A 21,379-nucleotide genomic window follows, 5' to 3' on the forward strand; every position below is an offset into this window, starting at 1 on the left:
TTCCAGTAATAGTTGTATGATAATAATGAACGAAAAAGGTAGTTAAATATGGAAGTTATTGATCTTGATAAATTTCAAAGTTGACGTTTTTGTTCAGTAGTGTGCAATGCTGCCACGATTTATCAAACATAAGTGATGTAGTCAGACGTGGCTTTATGTTACAGCCGACCCATGTGTTAACACACGTTCAACGTGAGCTATATTGGTCGGCTGTAACGTAAAATCGAGGCTGATTTCACAACTGATGCTGAATGTGTGTTACAGCTGATCGATGTATACACATTCAACATGAGTTATAGAGTCAGCAGATGCCTTATGTTACTCCCGACCCCTGTGTCTACACACATTCACCGTCAGTCTAATGTTACACCCGACCCCTGTGTCTACACACATTCACCGTCAGTCTAATGTTACACCCGACCCCTGCGTCTACACACATACACCGTCAGTCTAATGTTACACCCGACCCATGTGTCTACACACATTCACCGTCAGTCTAATGTTACACCCGACCCATGTGTCTACACACATTCGACGTCAGTCTAATGTTACACCCGACCAATGTGTCTACACACATTCACCGTCAGTCTAATGTTACACCCGACCCCTGTGTCTACACACATTCACCGTCAGTCTAATGTTACACCCGACCCATGTGTCTACACACATGCACCGTCAGTCTAATGTTACACCCGACCCATGTGTCTACACACATTCACCGTCAGTCTAATGTTACACCCGACCCCTGTGTCTACACATATTCACCGTTAGTCTAATGTTACACCCGACCCATGTGTCTACACACATTCACCGTCAGTCTAATGTTACACCCGACCCCTGTGTCTACACACATTCACCATCAGTCTAATGTTACACCCGACCCCTGTGTCTACACACATTCACCGTCAGTCTAATGTTACACCCGACCCCTGTGTCTACACACATTCACCGTCAGTCTAATGTTACACCCGACCCATGTGTCTACACACATTCACCGTCAGTCTAATGTTACACCCGACCCATGTGTCTACACACATTCACCGTCAGTCTAATGCTAAACCCGACCCCTGTGTCTACACACATCCACCGTCAGTCTAATGTTACACCCGACCTATGTGTCTACACACATCCACCATCAGTCTAATGCTACACCCGACCCCTGTGTCGACGCACATTCACCGTCAGTCTAATGTTACACCCGACCCCTGTGTCTACACACATTCACCGTCAGTCTAATGTTACACCCGACCCCTGTGTCTACACACATTCACCGTCAGTCTAATGTTACACCCGACACCTGTGTCTACACACATTCACCGTCAGTCTAATGTTACACCCGACCAATGTGTCTACACACATTCACCGTCAGTCTAATGTTACACCCGACCCATGTGTCTACACACATTCACCGTCAGTCTAATGTTACACCCGACCCCTGTGTCTACACACATTCACCGTCAGTCTAATGTTACACCCGACCCATGTGTCTACACACATTCACCGTCAGTCTAATGTTACACCTGACCCATATGTCTACACACATTCACCGTCAGTCTAATGTTACACCCGACCCCTGCGTCTACACACATTCACCGTCAGTCTAATGTTACACCCGACTCATGTGTCTACACACATTCACCGTCAGTCTAATGTTACACCCGACCCCTGTGTCTACACACATTCACCGTCAGTCTAATGTTACACCCGACCCATGTGTCTACACACATTCACCGTCAGTCTAATGTTACACCCGACCCCTGTGTCTACACACATTCACCGTCAGTCTAATGTTACACCCGACCCCTGCGTCTACACACATTCACCGTCAGTCTAATGTTACACCCGACCCCTGTGTCTACACACATTCACCGTCAGTCTAATGTTACACCCGACCCCTGCGTCTACACACATTCACCGTCAGTCTAATGTTACACCCGACCCCTGTGTCTACACACATTCCACCGTCAGTCTAATGTTACACCCGACCCCTGTGTCTACACACATTCACCGTCAGTCTAATGTTACACCCGACCCCTGTGTCTACACACATTCACCGTCAGTCTAATGTTACACCCGACCCCTGTGTCTACACACATTCACCGTCAGTCTAATGTTACACCCGACCCATGGGTCTACACACATTCACCGTCAGTCTAATGTTACACCCGACCAATGTGTCTACACACATCCACCGTCAGTCTAATGTTACACCCGACCCCTGTGTCTACACACATTCACCGTCAGTCTAATGTTACACCCGACCCCTGCGTCTACACACATTCACCGTCTGTCTAATGTTACACCCGACCCCTGTGTCTACACACATTCACCGTCAGTTTAATGTTACACCCGACCCCTGTGTCTACACACATTCACCGTCAGTTTAATGTTACACCCGACCCCTGTGTCTACACACATTCACCGTCAGTCTAATGTTACACCCGACCCATGTGTCTACACACATTCACCGTCAGTCTAATGTTACACCCGACCCCTGCGTCTACACACATTCACCGTCAGTCTAATGTTACACCCGACCCATGTGTCTACACACATTCACCGTCAGTCTAATGTTACACCCGACCCCTGCGTCTACACACATTCACCGTCAGTCTAATGTTACACCCGACCCCTGTGTCTACACACATTCACCGTCAGTCTAATGTTACACCCGACCCCTGCGTCTACACACTTTCACCGTCAGTCTAATGTTACACCCGACCCCTGCGTCTACACACATTCACCGTCAGTCTAATGTTACACCCGACCTATGTGTCTACACACATTCACCGTCAGTCTAATGTTACACCCGACCCATGTGTCTACACACATTCACCGTCAGTCTAATGTTACACCCGACCCATGTGTCTACACACATTCACCGTCAGTCTAATGTTACACCCGACCCCTGTGTCTACACACATTCACCGTCAGTCTAATGTTACACCCGACCCCTGTGTCTACATACATTCACCGTCAGTCTAATGTTACACCCGACCCATGTGTCTACACACATTCACCGTCAGTCTCATGTTACACCCGACCCCTGTGTCTACACACATTCACCGTCAGTCTAATGTTACACCCGACCCCTGTGTCTACACACATTCACCATCAGTCTAATGTTACACCCGACACCTGTGTCTACATACATTCACCGTCAGTCTAATGTTACACCCGACACCTGTGTCTACACACATTCACCGTCAGTCTAATGTTACACCCGACCCCTGTGTCTACACACATTCACCATCAGTCTAATGTTACACCCGACACCTGTGTCTACATACATTCACCGTCAGTCTAATGTTACACCCGACCCCTGTGTCTACACACATTCACCGTCAGTCTAATGTTACACCCGACCCCTGCGTCTACACACATTCACCGTCAGTCTAATGTTACACCCGACCAATGTGTCTACACACATTCACCGTCAGTCTAATGTTACACCCGACCCATGTGTCTACACACATTCACCGTCAGTCTAATGTTACACCCGACCCCTGTGTCTACACACATTCACCATCAGTCTAATGTTACACCCGACCCCTGTGTCTACACACATTCACCGTCAGTCTAATGCTACACCCGACCCCTGCGTCTACACACATTCACCGTCAGTCTAATGTTACACCCGACCCCTGTGTCTACACACATACACCGTCAGTCTAATGTTACACCCGACCCCTGCGTCTACACACATTCACCGTCAGTCTAATGTTACACCCGACCCATGTGTCTACACACATTCACCGTCAGTCTAATGTTACACCCGACCCATTTGTCTACACACATTCACCGTCAGTCTAATGTTACACCCGACCCATGTGTCTACACACATTCACCGTCAGTCTAATGTTACACCCAACCCATGTGTCTACACACATTCACCGTCAGTCTAATGTTACACCCAACCCATGTGTCTACACACATTCACCGTCAGTCTAATGTTACACCCGACCCCTGTGTCTACACACATTCACCATCAGTCTAATGTTACACCCGACACCTGTGTCTACACACATTCACCGTCAGTCTAATGTTACACCCGACCCATGGGTCTACACACATTCACCGTCAGTCTAATGTTACACCCGACCCCTGTGTCTACATACATTCACCGTCAGTCTAATGTTACACCCGACCCCTGCGTCTACACACATTCACCATCAGTCTAATGTTACACCCGACACCTGTGTCTACACACATTCACCGTCAGTCTAATGTTACACCCGACCCCTGTGTCTACACACATTCACCGTCAGTCTAATGTTACACCCGACCCCTGTGTCTACATACATTCACCGTCAGTCTAATGTTACACCCGACCCCTGCGTCTACACACATTCACCATCAGTCTAATGTTACACCCGACCCCTGTGTCTACACACATTCACCGTCAGTCTAATGTTACACCCGACCCATGTGTCTACACACATTCACCGTCAGTCTAATGTTACACCCGACCCCTGCGTCTACACACATTCACCGTCAGTCTAATGTTACACCCGACCCCTGTGTCTACACACATTCACCGTCAGTCTAATGTTACACCCGACCCCTGTGTCTACACACATTCACCGTCAGTCTAATGTTACACCCGACCCCTGTGTCTACACACATTCACCGTCAGTCTAATGTTACACCCGACCCATGTGTCTACACACATTCACCGTCAGTCTAATGTTAAAGGCGACCACTTGCATTTAATCATCAGACACACATCCTACCACATCATGCGTTTCAGTTTTCCGCAACTTCCTCCATAGTAGCTGGATGCACAGTGATCTGAAGCTACATCAAGTGTTCCTCCACAGAGGCTGGATGCACAGTAATCTGAAGCTAAATCAAGTGTTCCTCCACAGTAGCTGGATGCACAGTGATCTGAAGCTACATCAAGTGTTCCTCCACAGTAGCTGGATGCACAGTGATCTGAAGCTACATCAAGTGTTCCTCCACAGAGGCTGGATGCACAGTAATCTGAAGCTACATCAAGTGTTCCTCCGGAGTAGCTGGATGCACAGTGATCTGAAGCTACATCAAGTGTTCCTCCACAGTAGCTGGATGCACAGTGATCTAAAGCTACATCAAGTGTTCCTCCACTAGCTGGATGCACAGTGATCTGAAGCTACATCAAGTGTTCCTCCACAGAGGCTGGATGCACAGTGATCTGAAGCTACATCAAGTGTTCCTCCACAGAGGCTGGATGCACAGTGATCTGAAGCTACATCAAGTGTTCCTCCACAGAGGCTGGATGCACAGTGATCTGAAGCTACATCAAGTGTTCCTCCACAGTAGCTGGATGCACAGTGATCTGAAGCTAAATCAAGTGTTCCTCCACAGAGGCTGGATGCACAGTGATCTGAAGCTACATCAAGTGTTCCTCCACAGTAGCTGGATGCACAGTGATCTAAAGTTACATCAAGTGTTCCTCCACAGTAGCTGGATGCACAGTGATCTAAAGCTATATCAAGTGTTCCTCCACAGTAGCTGGATGCACAGTAATCTGAAGCTTCATCAAGTGTTCCTCCACAGTAGCTGGATGCACAGTGATCTGAAGCTACATCAAGTGTTCCTCCACAGTAGCTGGATGCACAGTGATCTAAAGCTACATCAAGTGTTCGTCCACAGTAGCTGGATGCACAGTGATCTGAAGCTACATCAAGTGTTCCTCCACAGAGGCTGGATGCACAGTGATCTGAAGCTACATCAAGTGTTCCTCCACAGAGGCTGGATGCACAGTGATCTGAAGCTACATCAAGTGTTCCTCCACAGTAGCTGGATGCACAGTGATCTAAAGTTACATCAAGTGTTCCTCCACAGAGGCTGGATGCACAGTGATCTGAAGCTACATCAAGTGTTCCTCCACAGTAGCTGGATGCACAGTGATCTAAAGTTACATCAAGTGTTCCTCCACAGAGGCTGGATGCACAGTGATCTGAAGCTACATCAAGTGTTCCTCCACAGAGGCTGGATGCACAGTAATCTGAAGCTACATCAATTGTTCCTCCACAGAGGCTGGATGCACAGTGATCTGAAGCTACATCAAGTGTTCCTCCACAGAGGCTGGATGCACAGTGATCTGAAGCTACATCAAGTGTTCCTCCACAGACGCTGGATGCACAGTGATCTGAAGCTACATCAAGTGTTCCTCCACAGTAGCTGGATGCACAGTGATCTGAAGCTACATCAAGTGTTCCTCCACAGAGGCTGGATGCACAGTGATCTGAAACTACATAAAGTGGACATGCCATGACATAACGGAATTGTAATGTTCAAATTTGTAACTTTCACTGATGCGGACTTTCTCCCCACATCAGGCGGACATGTCATGATGCAACGAAAATAATTTTCAAATCTGCCTAAAACCCACCCATGTCACGTGATCGGGCGATCAGACCTCGTTGATTTGGTCTATACATGTCATCGTACCCGAATTGCGTACCAGTCTCGATTATAAACAGACTACCGTCATATAGCTGGAATAGTTTTGAGCGCGGCGTTAAACAACCAAAAAACACATTTTATAACGCAACTTTTGCTTATGTGTGTTATTTACTCAACTGTAATACATAGTCCCACTTCGTAACATTTATTTACTTCAACTTTTCATGTCGGTGTTTCACAACACTCAACAAAGGCAACTCGCTCTCTTCTCTCAAACCGTGTATTATATGTCAAGTATCGGAAACGCCTTCTACTTTTTCTTTCATGTCGTATTTCAGCAAAGGGTATGATTTTGAAAACGACATTTATAATAAATAAGACACTATACATTTCGTAGCCATGGGACAACTTGGAAAATGATTCGTTGACATCAATAGATACATTGTACGCACGCTTCTGTGTATCCACTCAGTTCAGGTATTTAGTTTATATTCCACTACTCTTTGATTGTTCATTTATAGTGATAATGAACAACCATAGCATCTCACTCATTCAGATAATCTTCAAACAGGACTATACTCAACCTCAACCAGTCGAATGATAAGCGTGCCATGTGTGCATCAGAAATTGTTTGTGTACACATTTCAGGTTACTGATCGCTAGATCTATCCACATGATACAACTTGAATGCGATCTGATTGAGTGTCGATGGCGCGATCTTTGTAAAGGAAGTGTGGAGTTAGTCATACGCTGTAGCAGCTGGTTGATGTCATATCAACGTACACCCACACGGGGAGCCGCTGTTCGTGCTTTATATTGCTGACTTGCCTTCTGCACTCTCGAGTATTTACAGGAGACAGAGTGACACAGCAGGAATGTTGCTGACCGTGGCAATACTACAATTCATGTATTCATTATTCTTCCATGAATTTGGAAATTGCTCGTTTCTGAATGGTCAATCAGAGGCTATTAAATCACAATAAACTCCCTCTGATTGAAACACCTGGTTTGACGGCGGCCTCGCCGCGGAAGCTAATATTCACAGAAGAGTACTTTTTCAGACATGGCGGATTTAAATAATTATATCTATAATTACAAAATGCAAAGTTGCAGATATTACAATCTTCTAAGGATGTGTGGCAATACAAAGGGAATTATTATAAGTTTTGAGGACAACAGAGAGCTTGGAATTTCCCGCTTTTCTATATACGACTGTGACGTCGTATCATTTGCTTCATAATGGTGACGTACGGTGTAGAACGACAGCTTTGCAAAACTTGTTAAGTTTTCTTTCGGGTGCCGACCTCATGTTAGCTTTCAAAGTTATCGTGCTTATAAGCTTGTCAATGTCTATCATATGCTGAGTGAAGTTTTGCCGTGAAAACAAACTGCCTGAGTATATACAGCGCCATATGTTGTTTAAAGGTTGTTGATGAATCCCACTCAAAATAGTGGACTCAATTTGAAGTGTGACGCCAACACCGACAACAGCACTGAGGCCCAGACCGACAACAAGTACCTCAATGACGCCCACACTGAAAACACAACCATCTCACTGAGGCCCACACTGACAACAGCCACCTCACAGACGCCCACACTGACAACAGCCACCTCACTGACGCCAACACAGACAACACTCACCTCACTGACGCCCACACAGACAACATCAACCTCACTGACGCCAACACAGACAACATCAACCTCACTGACGCCAACACAGACAACAGCCACCTCACTGACGCCAACACAGACAACATCAACCTCACTGACGCCCACACAGACAACAGCCACCTCACTGACGCCCACACAGACAACATCAACCTCACTGACGCCCACACAGACAACAGCCACCTCACTGACGCCAACACAGACAACATCAACCTCACTGACGCCCACACAGACAACAGCCACCTCACTGACGCCCACACAGACAACATCAACCTCACTGACGCCAACACAGACAACAGCCACCTCACTGACGCCCACACAGACAACACCCACCTCACTGACGCCAACACAGACAACAGCCACATCACTGACGCCCACAGAGACAACAGCCACCTCACTGACGCCAACACAGATAACATCAACCTCACTGACGCCCACAATGACAACATCAACCTCACTGACGCCCACATTGACAACATCAACCTCACTGACGCCCACACTGACAACAGCCACCTCACTGACGCCCACACAGACAACACCCACCTCACTGACGCCAACACAGACAACAGCCACATCACTGACGCCCACAGAGACAACAGCCACCTCACTGACGCCAACACAGATAACATCAACCTCACTGACGCCCACATTGACAACATCAACCTCACTGACGCCAACACAGACAACAGCCACCTCACTGACGCCCACACAGACAACATCAACCTCACTGACGCCAACACAGACAACATCAACCTCACTGACGCCAACACAGACAACACCTACCTCACTGACGCCAACACAGACAACACCTACCTCACTGACGCCAACACAGACAACATCAACCTCACTGACGCCCACAATGACAACATCAACCTCACTGACGCCAACACTGACAACAGCCACCTCACTGACGCCCACACAGACAACAGCCACATCACTGACGCCCACACTGACAACAGCCACCTCACTGACGCCCACACTGACAACAGCCACCTCACTGACGCCAACACAGACAACACCTACCTCACTGACGCCAACACAGACAACACCCACCTCACTGACGCCCACACAGACAACAGCCACCTCACTGACGCCAACACAGACAACATCAACCTCACTGACGCCCACAATGACAACATCAACCTCACTGACGCCAACACTGACAACAGCCACCTCACTGACGCCCACACAGACAACAGCCACATCACTGACGCCCACACTGACAACAGCCACCTCACTGACGCCAACACAGACAACATCAACCTCACTGACGCCCACAATGACAACATCAACCTCACTGACGCCAACACTGACAACAGCCACCTCACTGACGCCCACACAGACAACAGCCACATCACTGACGCCCACACTGACAACAGCCACCTCACTGACGCCAACACAGACAACATCAACCTCACTGACGCCCACAATGACAACATCAACCTCACTGACGCCAACACTGACAACAGCCACCTCACTGACGCCCACACAGACAACAGCCACATCACTGACGCCCACACTGACAACAGCCACCTCACTGACGCCCACACTGACAACAGCCACCTCACTGACGCCCACACAGACAACACCCACCTCACTGACGCCCACACAGACAACAGCCACATCACTGACGCCCACACAGACAACATCAACCTCACTGACGCCAACACAGACAACAGCCACCTCACTGACGCCCACACAGACAACAGCCACCTCACTGACGCCCACACAGACAACAGCCACCTCACTGACGCCACCACAGACAACATCAACCTCACTGACGCCCACAATGACAACATCAACCTCACTGACGCCAACACTGACAACAGCCACCTCACTGACGCCCACACAGACAACAGCCACATCACTGACGCCCACAATGACAACATCAACCTCACTGACGCCAACACTGACAACAGCCACCTCACTGACGCCCACACAGACAACAGCCACATCACTGACGCCCACACTGACAACAGCCACCTCACTGACGCCCACACTGACAACAGCCACCTCACTGACGCCAACACAGACAACACCTACCTCACTGACGCCAACACAGACAACACCCACCTCACTGACGCCCACACAGACAACAGCCACATCACTGACGCCAACACAGACAACATCAACCTCACTGACGCCCACAATGACAACATCAACCTCACTGACGCCAACACTGACAACAGCCACCTCACTGACGCCCACACAGACAACAGCCACATCACTGACGCCCACACAGACAACATCAACCTCACTGACGCCAACACTGACAACAGCCACCTCACTGACGCCCACACAGACAACAGCCACATCACTGACGCCCACACAGACAACACCCACCTCACTGACGCCCACACAGACAACAGCCACATCACTGACGCCCACAGAGACAACAGCCACCTCACTGACGCCAACACAGATAACATCAACCTCACTGACGCCCACAATGACAACATCAACCTCACTGACGCCAACACAGACAACACCTACCTCACTGACGCCAACACAGACAACACCTACCTCACTGACGCCAACACAGACAACATCAACCTCACTGACGCCCACAATGACAACATCAACCTCACTGACGCCAACACAGACAACATCAACCTCACTGACGCCAACACAGACAACACCTACCTCACTGACGCCAACACAGACAACACCTACCTCACTGACGCCAACACAGACAACATCAACCTCACTGACGCCCACAATGACAACATCAACCTCACTGACGCCAACACAGACAACATCAACCTCACTGACGCCAACACAGACAACAGCCACCTCACTGACGCCAACACAGACAACATCAACCTCACTGACGCCAACACAGATAACATCAACCTCACTGACGCCCACAATGACAACATCAACCTCACTGACGCCCACATTGACAACATCAACCTCACTGACGCCCACACTGACAACAGCCACCTCACTGACGCCCACACTGACAACAGCCACCTCACTGACGCCAACACAGACAACACCTACCTCACTGACGCCAACACAGACAACACCCACCTCACTGACGCCCACACAGACAACAGCCACCTCACTGACGCCAACACAGACAACATCAACCTCACTGACGCCCACAATGACAACATCAACCTCACTGACGCCAACACTGACAACAGCCACCTCACTGACGCCCACACAGACAACAGCCACATCACTGACGCCCACACTGACAACAGCCACCTCACTGACGCCCACACTGACAACAGCCACCTCACTGACGCCAACACAGACAACACCTACCTCACTGACGCCAACACAGACAACACCCACCTCACTGACGCCCACACAGACAACAGCCACCTCACTGACGCCAACACAGACAACATCAACCTCACTGACGCCCACAATGACAACATCAACCTCACTGACGCCAACACTGACAACAGCCACCTCACTGACGCCCACACAGACAACAGCCACATCACTGACGCCCACACTGACAACAGCCACCTCACTGACGCCCACACTGACAACAGCCACCTCACTGACGCCCACACTGACAACATCAACCTCACTGACGCCAACACTGACAACAGCCACCTCACTGACGCCCACACAGACAACAGCCACATCACTGACGCCCACACTGACAACAGCCACCTCACTGACGCCCACACTGACAACAGCCACCTCACTGACGCCAACACAGACAACACCTACCTCACTGACGCCAACACAGACAACACCCACCTCACTGACGCCCACACAGACAACAGCCACATCACTGACGCCAACACAGACAACATCAACCTCACTGACGCCCACAATGACAACATCAACCTCACTGACGCCAACACTGACAACAGCCACCTCACTGACGCCCACACAGACAACAGCCACATCACTGACGCCCACACAGACAACATCAACCTCACTGACGCCAACACTGACAACAGCCACCTCACTGACGCCCACACAGACAACAGCCACATCACTGACGCCCACACAGACAACACCCACCTCACTGACGCCCACACAGACAACAGCCACATCACTGACGCCCACAGAGACAACAGCCACCTCACTGACGCCAACACAGATAACATCAACCTCACTGACGCCCACAATGACAACATCAACCTCACTGACGCCAACACAGACAACACCTACCTCACTGACGCCAACACAGACAACACCTACCTCACTGACGCCAACACAGACAACATCAACCTCACTGACGCCCACAATGACAACATCAACCTCACTGACGCCAACACAGACAACATCAACCTCACTGACGCCAACACAGACAACAGCCACCTCACTGACGCCAACACAGACAACATCAACCTCACTGACGCCAACACAGATAACATCAACCTCACTGACGCCCACAATGACAACATCAACCTCACTGACGCCCACATTGACAACATCAACCTCACTGACGCCCACACTGACAACAGCCACCTCACTGACGCCCACACTGACAACAGCCACCTCACTGACGCCAACACAGACAACACCTACCTCACTGACGCCAACACAGACAACACCCACCTCACTGACGCCCACACAGACAACAGCCACCTCACTGACGCCAACACAGACAACATCAACCTCACTGACGCCCACAATGACAACATCAACCTCACTGACGCCAACACTGACAACAGCCACCTCACTGACGCCCACACAGACAACAGCCACATCACTGACGCCCACACTGACAACAGCCACCTCACTGACGCCCACACTGACAACAGCCACCTCACTGACGCCAACACAGACAACACCTACCTCACTGACGCCAACACAGACAACACCCACCTCACTGACGCCCACACAGACAACAGCCACCTCACTGACGCCAACACAGACAACATCAACCTCACTGACGCCCACAATGACAACATCAACCTCACTGACGCCAACACTGACAACAGCCACCTCACTGACGCCCACACAGACAACAGCCACATCACTGACGCCCACACTGACAACAGCCACCTCACTGACGCCCACACTGACAACAGCCACCTCACTGACGCCCACACTGACAACATCAACCTCACTGACGCCCACAATGACAACATCAACCTCACTGACGCCAACACTGACAACAGCCACCTCACTGACGCCCATACTGACAACAGCCACTTCACTGACGCCCACACAGACAACAGCCATCTCACTGACGCCCACATTGACAACATCAACCTCACTGACGCCCACATTGACAACATCAACCTCACTGACGCCAAAACAGACAACAACCACCTCACTGACGCCCACACTGACAACAGCCACCTCACTGACGCCACACAGACAACAGCCACCTCACTGACGCCAACACAGACAACAGCCACCTCATTGACGCCCACATTGACAACATCAACCTCACTGACGCCCACACAGACAACATCAACCTCACTGACGCCCACACAGACAACAGCCACCTCACTGACGTCCACACAGACAAAACCCACCTCACTGACGCCCACACAGACAACAGCCACCTCACTGACCTTAACAAATACAACAGCTATCTCACTCACGCCAACACAGACAAAAGCCACCTCACTGACGCCGAAACTGAAAACAACCATTTCACTGACGCCCAGAAAAATAACAACCATCTCGAACCGACAACAGCCACCTCACTGACGCCCACACAGGCAACAGCTACCTCACTGACGCCAATACAGACAACAGCCACCTCATTGACGCCCACACTGACAACAGCCACCTCACTGACGCCCACACAGACTACAGTCACCTCACTGACGCCCACACAGACTACAGTCACCTCACTCACGCCCACACTGACAACAGCCATCTCACAAACGCCCACACTGACAACAGCTACCTCACTGACGCCCACACAGACAACAGCCTCCTCACTGACGCCCACACAGACAACAGCCTCCTCACTGACGCCCACACAGACTACAGCCATCTCTCTGACGCCCACACAGACAACACCCATCTCACAGACGCCCACACAGACAACACCCATCTCTCTGACGCCCACACAGACAACAGCCACCTCACTGACGCCCACACAGACAACATCAACCTCACTGACGCCCACACAGACAACATCAACCTCACTGACGCCCACACAGACTACAGCCACCTCACTGACGTCCACACAGACAACACCCACCTCACTGACGCCCACACAGACAACAGCCACCTCACTGACGCCCACAGAGACAACAGCCACTTCACTGACGCCCACACAGACAACAGCCACATCATTGACGTCCACACAGACAACATCAACCTCACTGACGGCCACACAGACAACATCAACCTCACTGACGCCCACAATGACAACAGCCACCTCACTGACGCCCATACTGACAACAGCCACTTCACTGACGCCCACACAGACAACAGCCATCTCACTGACGCCCACATTGACAACATCAACCTCACTGACGCCCACATTGACAACATCAACCTCACTGACGCCAAAACAGACAACACCCACCTCACTGACGCTCACACCGACAACAGCCACCTCACTGACGCTCACACAGACAACAGCCACCTCACTGACCTTAACAAATACAACAGCTATCTCACTCACGCCAACACAGACAAAAGCCACCTCACTGACGCCGACACTGAAAACAACCATTTCACTGACGCCCAGAAAAATAACAACCATCTCGAACCGACAACAGCCACCTCACTGACGCCCACACAGACAACAGCCACCTCACTGACGCCCCCACCGACAACAGCCACCTCACTGACGCCCCCACCGACAACAGCCACCTCACTGACGGCCACACAGGCAACAGCTACCTCACTGACGCCCACACAGACAACAGCCACCTCACTGACGCCAACACAGACAACACCCACCTCACTGACGCCAACACAGACAACACCCACCGCACTGACGCCAACACAGACAACAGCCACCTCACTGACGCCCACACAGACAACAGCTACCTTACTGACGGTCACACAGACAACAGCCACCTCACTGACGCCCACACAGACAACATCAACCTCACTGACGCCAACACAGACAACAGCCACCTCAACGACGCCCACACAGACAACAGCCATCTCACAGACGCCCACACTGTCAACAGCCACCTCATTGACGCCCACACAGACAACAGCCACCTCAACGACGCCCACACAGACAACAGCCATCTCACAGACGCCCACACAGACAACAGCCACCTCACTGACGCCAACACAGACAACAGCCACCTCACAGACGCCAACACAGACAACAGCCACCTCACTGACGCCCACACAGACATCAACCTCACTGACGCCAACACAGACATCAACCTCACTGACGCCAACACAGACAACAGCCATCTCACAGACACCCACACAGACAACAGCCATCTCACTGACGCCAACACAGACAACAGCCATCTCACAGACGCCAACACAGACAACAGCCACCTCAACGACGCCAACACAGACAACAGCCATCTCACAGACGCCCACACTGACAACAGCTACCTCACTGACGCCCACACAGACAACAGCCACCTCAACGACGCCCACACAGACAACAGCCATATCACAGACGCCCACACAGACAACAGCCACCTCACTGACGCCCACACAGGCAACAGCTACCTCACTGACGCCCACACAGACATCAGCCACCTCACTGACGCCCACACAGGCAACAGCTACCAAACTGACGCCCCCACCGACAACAGCCACCTCACTGACGCCCCCACCGACAACAGCCACCTCACTGACGGCCACACAGGCAACAGCTACCTCAATGACGCCCACACAGACAACACCCACCTCACTCACGCCAACACAGACAACACCCAACTCACTGACGCCAACACAGACAACACCCACCGCACTGACGCCAACACAGACAACAGCCACCTCACTCACGCCAACACAGACAACAGCCACCTCACTCACGCCAACACATACAACAGCTACCTCACTGACGCCCACACATACAACAGCTACCTCACTGACGCCCACACATACAACATCCACTTCACTGACGCCCACACTGACAATACCATCTCACTTACGCCAACACTGACAACAGCTACCTCACTGACGCTCACACCGACAACAGCCACCTCACTGACGCCCACACTGACAACAGCCACCTCACTGACCCCACACAGACAACAGGTACCTCACTGACGCCCACACAGACAACAGCCACCTCACTGACGCCAACACAGACAACAGCCACATCACTGACGCCAACACTGACAACAGCCACCTCACTCACGCCAACACAGACAACACCCACCTCACTGACGCCAACACAGACAACAGCCACATCACTGACGCCAACACTGACAACAGCCACCTCACTCACGCCAACACAGACAACAACAACCTCACTCACGCCAACACAGACAACAGCCGGCTCACAGACGCCCACACTGACAACAGCAATCTGAATGAATCTGACACTGCCAGCAGTCGACTCATTGACGTCTACACCAACATAGTCCTTAAGGAATCCTTAGGCCTCTTCTTCTCAGCTGTGGTATTCGCGGACACGAGACAGTAAAGGTGAGGACGAGTTTTCAGTTTTCGACGAGTTTTGCTCAGTATCACATTATGACGACAGTTTTTATCTTACAAACCAATACCCATATGTTACAAAATCATTTCAAAACAACAGTATCAGTAAAATGCTGTTCAGAACTAGTTTTAGTTTTTAAATTTTCTGAAACAGTCATTGTAATAGATTCAAGAGTCATTGAACTTACACAGGGACTATGAGAAAGTTACAGACAGAATACTTACTCAGTGTGTTTATTGTTTCTTGTCAATTTTAAATAATTCCTTATTTCGAATATACCTGTTTATGAATGTAGTGCTGTTATTCATGTATAGAAGGTGTCTGTGATGCCATCTTTATTTGTTGTTTTGAGCATCACCATGATAGAAACTAATAACGCCTATGTAATAGTTTCTTTGTAAACGTCTTGTAAACATTATCATATGCAAAGTGTAACATACATGTGCTCGTGGGTTTCACCGAAGTGGTAAATGTCTGAGACCTGCAACTGGAATACTGTCAAAAGCAGCGTTAAACCCAACTCACTCACTCACTCACTCACTGTAATTTACAGAACATCAACATCGTCCTTTCATCTTAAACCTGTGCGATGTGGCCTAGTTGGTTCAGCGCTCACTCGAAACACTCAGCCTTCGTTCCCGAGTACCATCGTGGCACAATGTCTGATACTAGGATGCTATTTAAAGCTGCATAAAACATGATTACTCAATAAAACTGATGTGTACACAAGTTCAGTGAAATTTCATGATTTTAAAGTAGATGCAGGGACAAAAAAGTTCAATATTAGTAAGCCTGTCAAAGTATGTATGCCACATTTGAAGTTATTAAACTACACGTTATGAGGTTCTTATATCATATGTATCTTAGTGGGTCACCAAATGCATAGCTTAATAAGTGTTCTACAAAAGACTATTTCAAAATGCAATGGATGAGCAAGAAAGCCAATAGATCATCTTAATGTCGCTTCAATACACAAACTTGAAGTTATCTTCCATGACATACCAGTTATAGACAACTAACTTAATGTGAATTTTTTTGGGTGATCATTAGATACTAATGCAATTGTATCGTTTAAGCTATCTTGGAACTATTAGATTATAACTGGATCATTGAGACATAATACTGGATTAATGACATCTGTCAGATTCTGAGATAAATGTATGTACGGGATGGATAATCTGCGTGTTTCCCTGTACATGTTACTCAAAAGTACCAGATAAAGCTTTCTCAATAACATAATGCTTTGTATAATGAAACATTATATTTCTGATAATGGTATAATTTGGAGACAAATGTATAATAAATGGTGTTTTCATAAGAAGCGCCACAAGAGCAGGATGTGTCATTTAAAATGAATCTGTCAGTTTCATGTGAATATAAACTGCTACAACCTTATCTGAGTCGTAAATGGATTACTTGGCAAAATATATTTCCAATATTGACATCGAATCCAAATTAACGTCTTAATTTCAGGCTGTGAAACTGCTAAAGAATTGTATTGTTTAATGTCTTCTGATAAAGAATTGTATTGTTGAATGTCTTCTGGTAAAGAATTGTATTGTTGAATGTCTTCTGGTAAAGAATTATGTTGATTGATATCTTCTGGTGAATAATTGTATAGTTTAATATCTTCTGATAAAGAATTCATGTCATTGTCTTCATAGGTTTCAATATAAGGGTTTCATGACTAGTAACAATTTTACTTAAATAGGTTGGAGTTCTATGACTATGAGTTTGTCAAATCACCTTGATGAGCGATGCGATAGGGGCGTGAGTCCATGAAACTATGTACTAGATTGAATTGTTACGATATTGGTAACATAACGATATTGGTAATATAATAATGTTGGTAATATAACGATATTTGTAATGTAACGATATTAGTAATATAACGATATTGGTAATATAACGATGTTGGTAATATAACGATATTTGTAATGTAACGATATTGGTAATATAACGATATTGGAAATATAATGATATTAGTATTATAACGATATTGGGAATATAACGATATTGGTAATATAACAGTATTAGTAATATAGCGATTTTGGTAAGATAACGATATTGCGATGCAGTTATGCAAAAGAGGGATATTTTGATGTAACAGAGCAGTATTGAGGTGCTACAGAGTGTAGTTCCGATGTAAGAGAATCATATTACGACTTAATTGAGTAATATTCCGATGGAATAGAACTAAGGACGGTACTTCGGCAATAATGAAACGCAAATAGTTATATTACGAAGTAATAGAACCATATCACCATGAAATAGAGCGATTCTTCGATGAATTGTTTTGTACAGCACCGTTGTTAGGAACCCTGATTGTAGTGTTACACAAGTGAGACTGGTGTGAATGGGTGAGTGAGTAATTTGAACGCTGCCTGGAACAGTAATCCAGTTAATAACGACGACCAAGGGTAATGTTGGAAGAAAGCCCGAAGTGATGCAGGTCTCAGACGTTTCCCACTTTAGTGAAACCCACGAGCACGGGTGTCGTGCTGACAAATAAACATATAATCGGGGTAGAGCAGGGTGCAGACACAACATATAGATATCTGGTTTGTCCAAGGGACGCAACACTGCACTGTGAATTCCGACAGCCTCAGTCGACTGGGTCAGCCATGCCTCCGCTACTGGTGTGATGTGGTCGTCAGATGGCCAAGGCAACCCATAATTCAATCCTGTTCTAATTAAAACTACTGCTTCAAAATGTAACTTGAGATATCTGTTGCCATTACGTCTGGCGGGCAATGAAGGGGAGAGACTAGTGTCACCCAATTGAGTATATCTACATATTTCATTAATTGAAGCTTACTATTGCTAATTTATAATAAATGTACATTTGATCGGTGGAAGAGGCGAATTTATATCCACTATTTAGAACTGAATGGCTCTAACACTGTGTGTGCGGTAAATGCATAGAGAATCTCACCCAAGTGTCTTTTGATATCAAATATATAAAAAAAAACGTGGGTGCGATTTTATTTATCACCCACCATCATTTTACAACTTGCTTTCAGTTAGAAGACAGTGATAAGCAGTGTATGAGTGTCACAAAAGTACTGCCAACAGCTTCAGTAACAGAGCCATTAGTGATGTCATTTGATTGTGACGTCATGGTAACCGATGTCACAATGGTCTTCAAAGCATTTTGATGCCATAACAGTGCAGCAATGTCTACAATGTAGATATGGCTTGACCTCACCCAGTCGATGTATCCTGGAAGTCAGGCGATATCTCCTGTGGGAGCCAGTTTTAAATTTAATTTAGCTTTACATAGAGATATTAGATTAGTCAGTATGTAGTGACACTGTACATGTCATATTGCTTTACACTTCTCATGTTAACAGTACAATTGCATGTGTGTGTGTGGATACATCTGTGTGGGTGTTTGTGTGTGTATACAATCATCGCACAGCTATATACCTGTAACATGTAATACAGAACAATGATACGTGCATGGCCGTAGAAGGATTTTGAGTGTTCCTATGTGTTTAGACCCGTGAAGATCCCGGGGTAGAATAGGTCTTCAGCAACCCATGCTTGCCGTAAAAGGTGACTATGCTTGTCGTAAAAGGCGACTAACAGGATCGGGTGGTCAGGCTCGCTGACTTGGTTGATGCATGTCATCGGTCCCAATTGTGTGGATCGATGCTCATGTTATTAATCACTGGATTGTCTGGTCCAGACTCGATTATTTACAGACCGCCGTCATATAGCTGGAATATTGCTGAGTGCGGCGTTAAACAACAAACCAACCAACCAACCAATCCTATGTGGTTATAGTTTCTTTACATAGATATTGGTTGAGTTTAAAGCTTCGCATTATTTTAGTGTATTGAAGCAACGAAACACTTTTCATAATCAGTTCACCGTATTAAGTAGTGATGATACAAGAGGTTCACGAAAAGGTCGATGGATACATTTAGTTACCACTTATTACTTTCGTGGGTTGTTGTAGTGAAACTGAAGGTTGATATATTCATTTCGCTATTCACTCTGTTACAGATAATGTTGTAACAGAGACTGCTATTTGATTGTGATCATGAACACTGTTAGTGTTGCTAAACGCGACTTTACATCCGCTATGCATAAAACGTTGCTGCACAATAGATGCTTGTCTTTTCTTGTTCTAAGAGTCAACCAAATGCATGCGTACGTGCGTGTGTGCGCTGTTATGGGTAATGCTGTGAAACCCTTTCGTTGATGGATACAGTATATCTATTTACTTAGCTGTTTTTGTCAATTCTGTGAAACTGCTTGACAGATGCATATTGTTTATTAACTTTGTCATTACGGGTATAATTATTGAAACTGCTTGTTAGATGCGTTTTTATTGACCGTTATAACGGTGTAATTGATTGAAACTGCTTACTAGACACATTAAGTGTATTCACTTTGTTATAACGGTGTAATTGATTGAAACTGCTTACTAGACACATTAAGTGTATTCACTTTGTTATAACGGTGTAATTGATTGAAACTGCTTGCTAGACACATTAAGTGTATTCAACTTGTTATAACGGTGTAATTGATTGAAACTGCTTACTAGATACATTAAGTGTATTCACCTTGTTATAACGGTGTAATTGATTGAAACTGCTTACTAGATACATTAAGTGTATTCACCTTGTTATAACGGTGTAATTGATTGAAACTGTTCAATATATACATTATTTCGTATTCACTTTGTTATAATGGTGTAATTGATTGAAACTGTTCAATATATACATTATTTCGTATTCACTTTGTTATAAAGGTGTAATTCAACGAAACTGGTCA

General features: G+C 47.5%; 1 protein-coding gene across 1 annotated transcript; it reads left to right on the top strand.

The window, feature by feature from the left end:
- Positions 1-7,629: 7,629 nt before the first annotated feature.
- LOC125379276 (mucin-3A-like) lies at positions 7,630-16,794 on the top strand. The gene is made up of 8 exons (XM_048395542.1): positions 7,630-7,637; positions 7,968-8,073; positions 9,731-10,080; positions 12,978-13,499; positions 13,687-14,615; positions 14,750-15,010; positions 15,480-15,793; positions 16,786-16,794. Exons 1-8 carry the CDS (start codon positions 7,630-7,632, stop codon positions 16,792-16,794), a joined length of 2,499 nt encoding a protein of 832 aa, XP_048251499.1.
- The last annotated feature ends 4,585 nt before the right edge of the window (positions 16,795-21,379 follow it).

Source organism: Haliotis rufescens, unplaced genomic scaffold, assembly GCF_023055435.1.
Source record: "Haliotis rufescens isolate VD_foot unplaced genomic scaffold, xgHalRufe1.0.p SCAF_14, whole genome shotgun sequence".
Classification (NCBI taxonomy): Eukaryota; Metazoa; Mollusca; class Gastropoda; order Lepetellida; family Haliotidae; genus Haliotis; species Haliotis rufescens.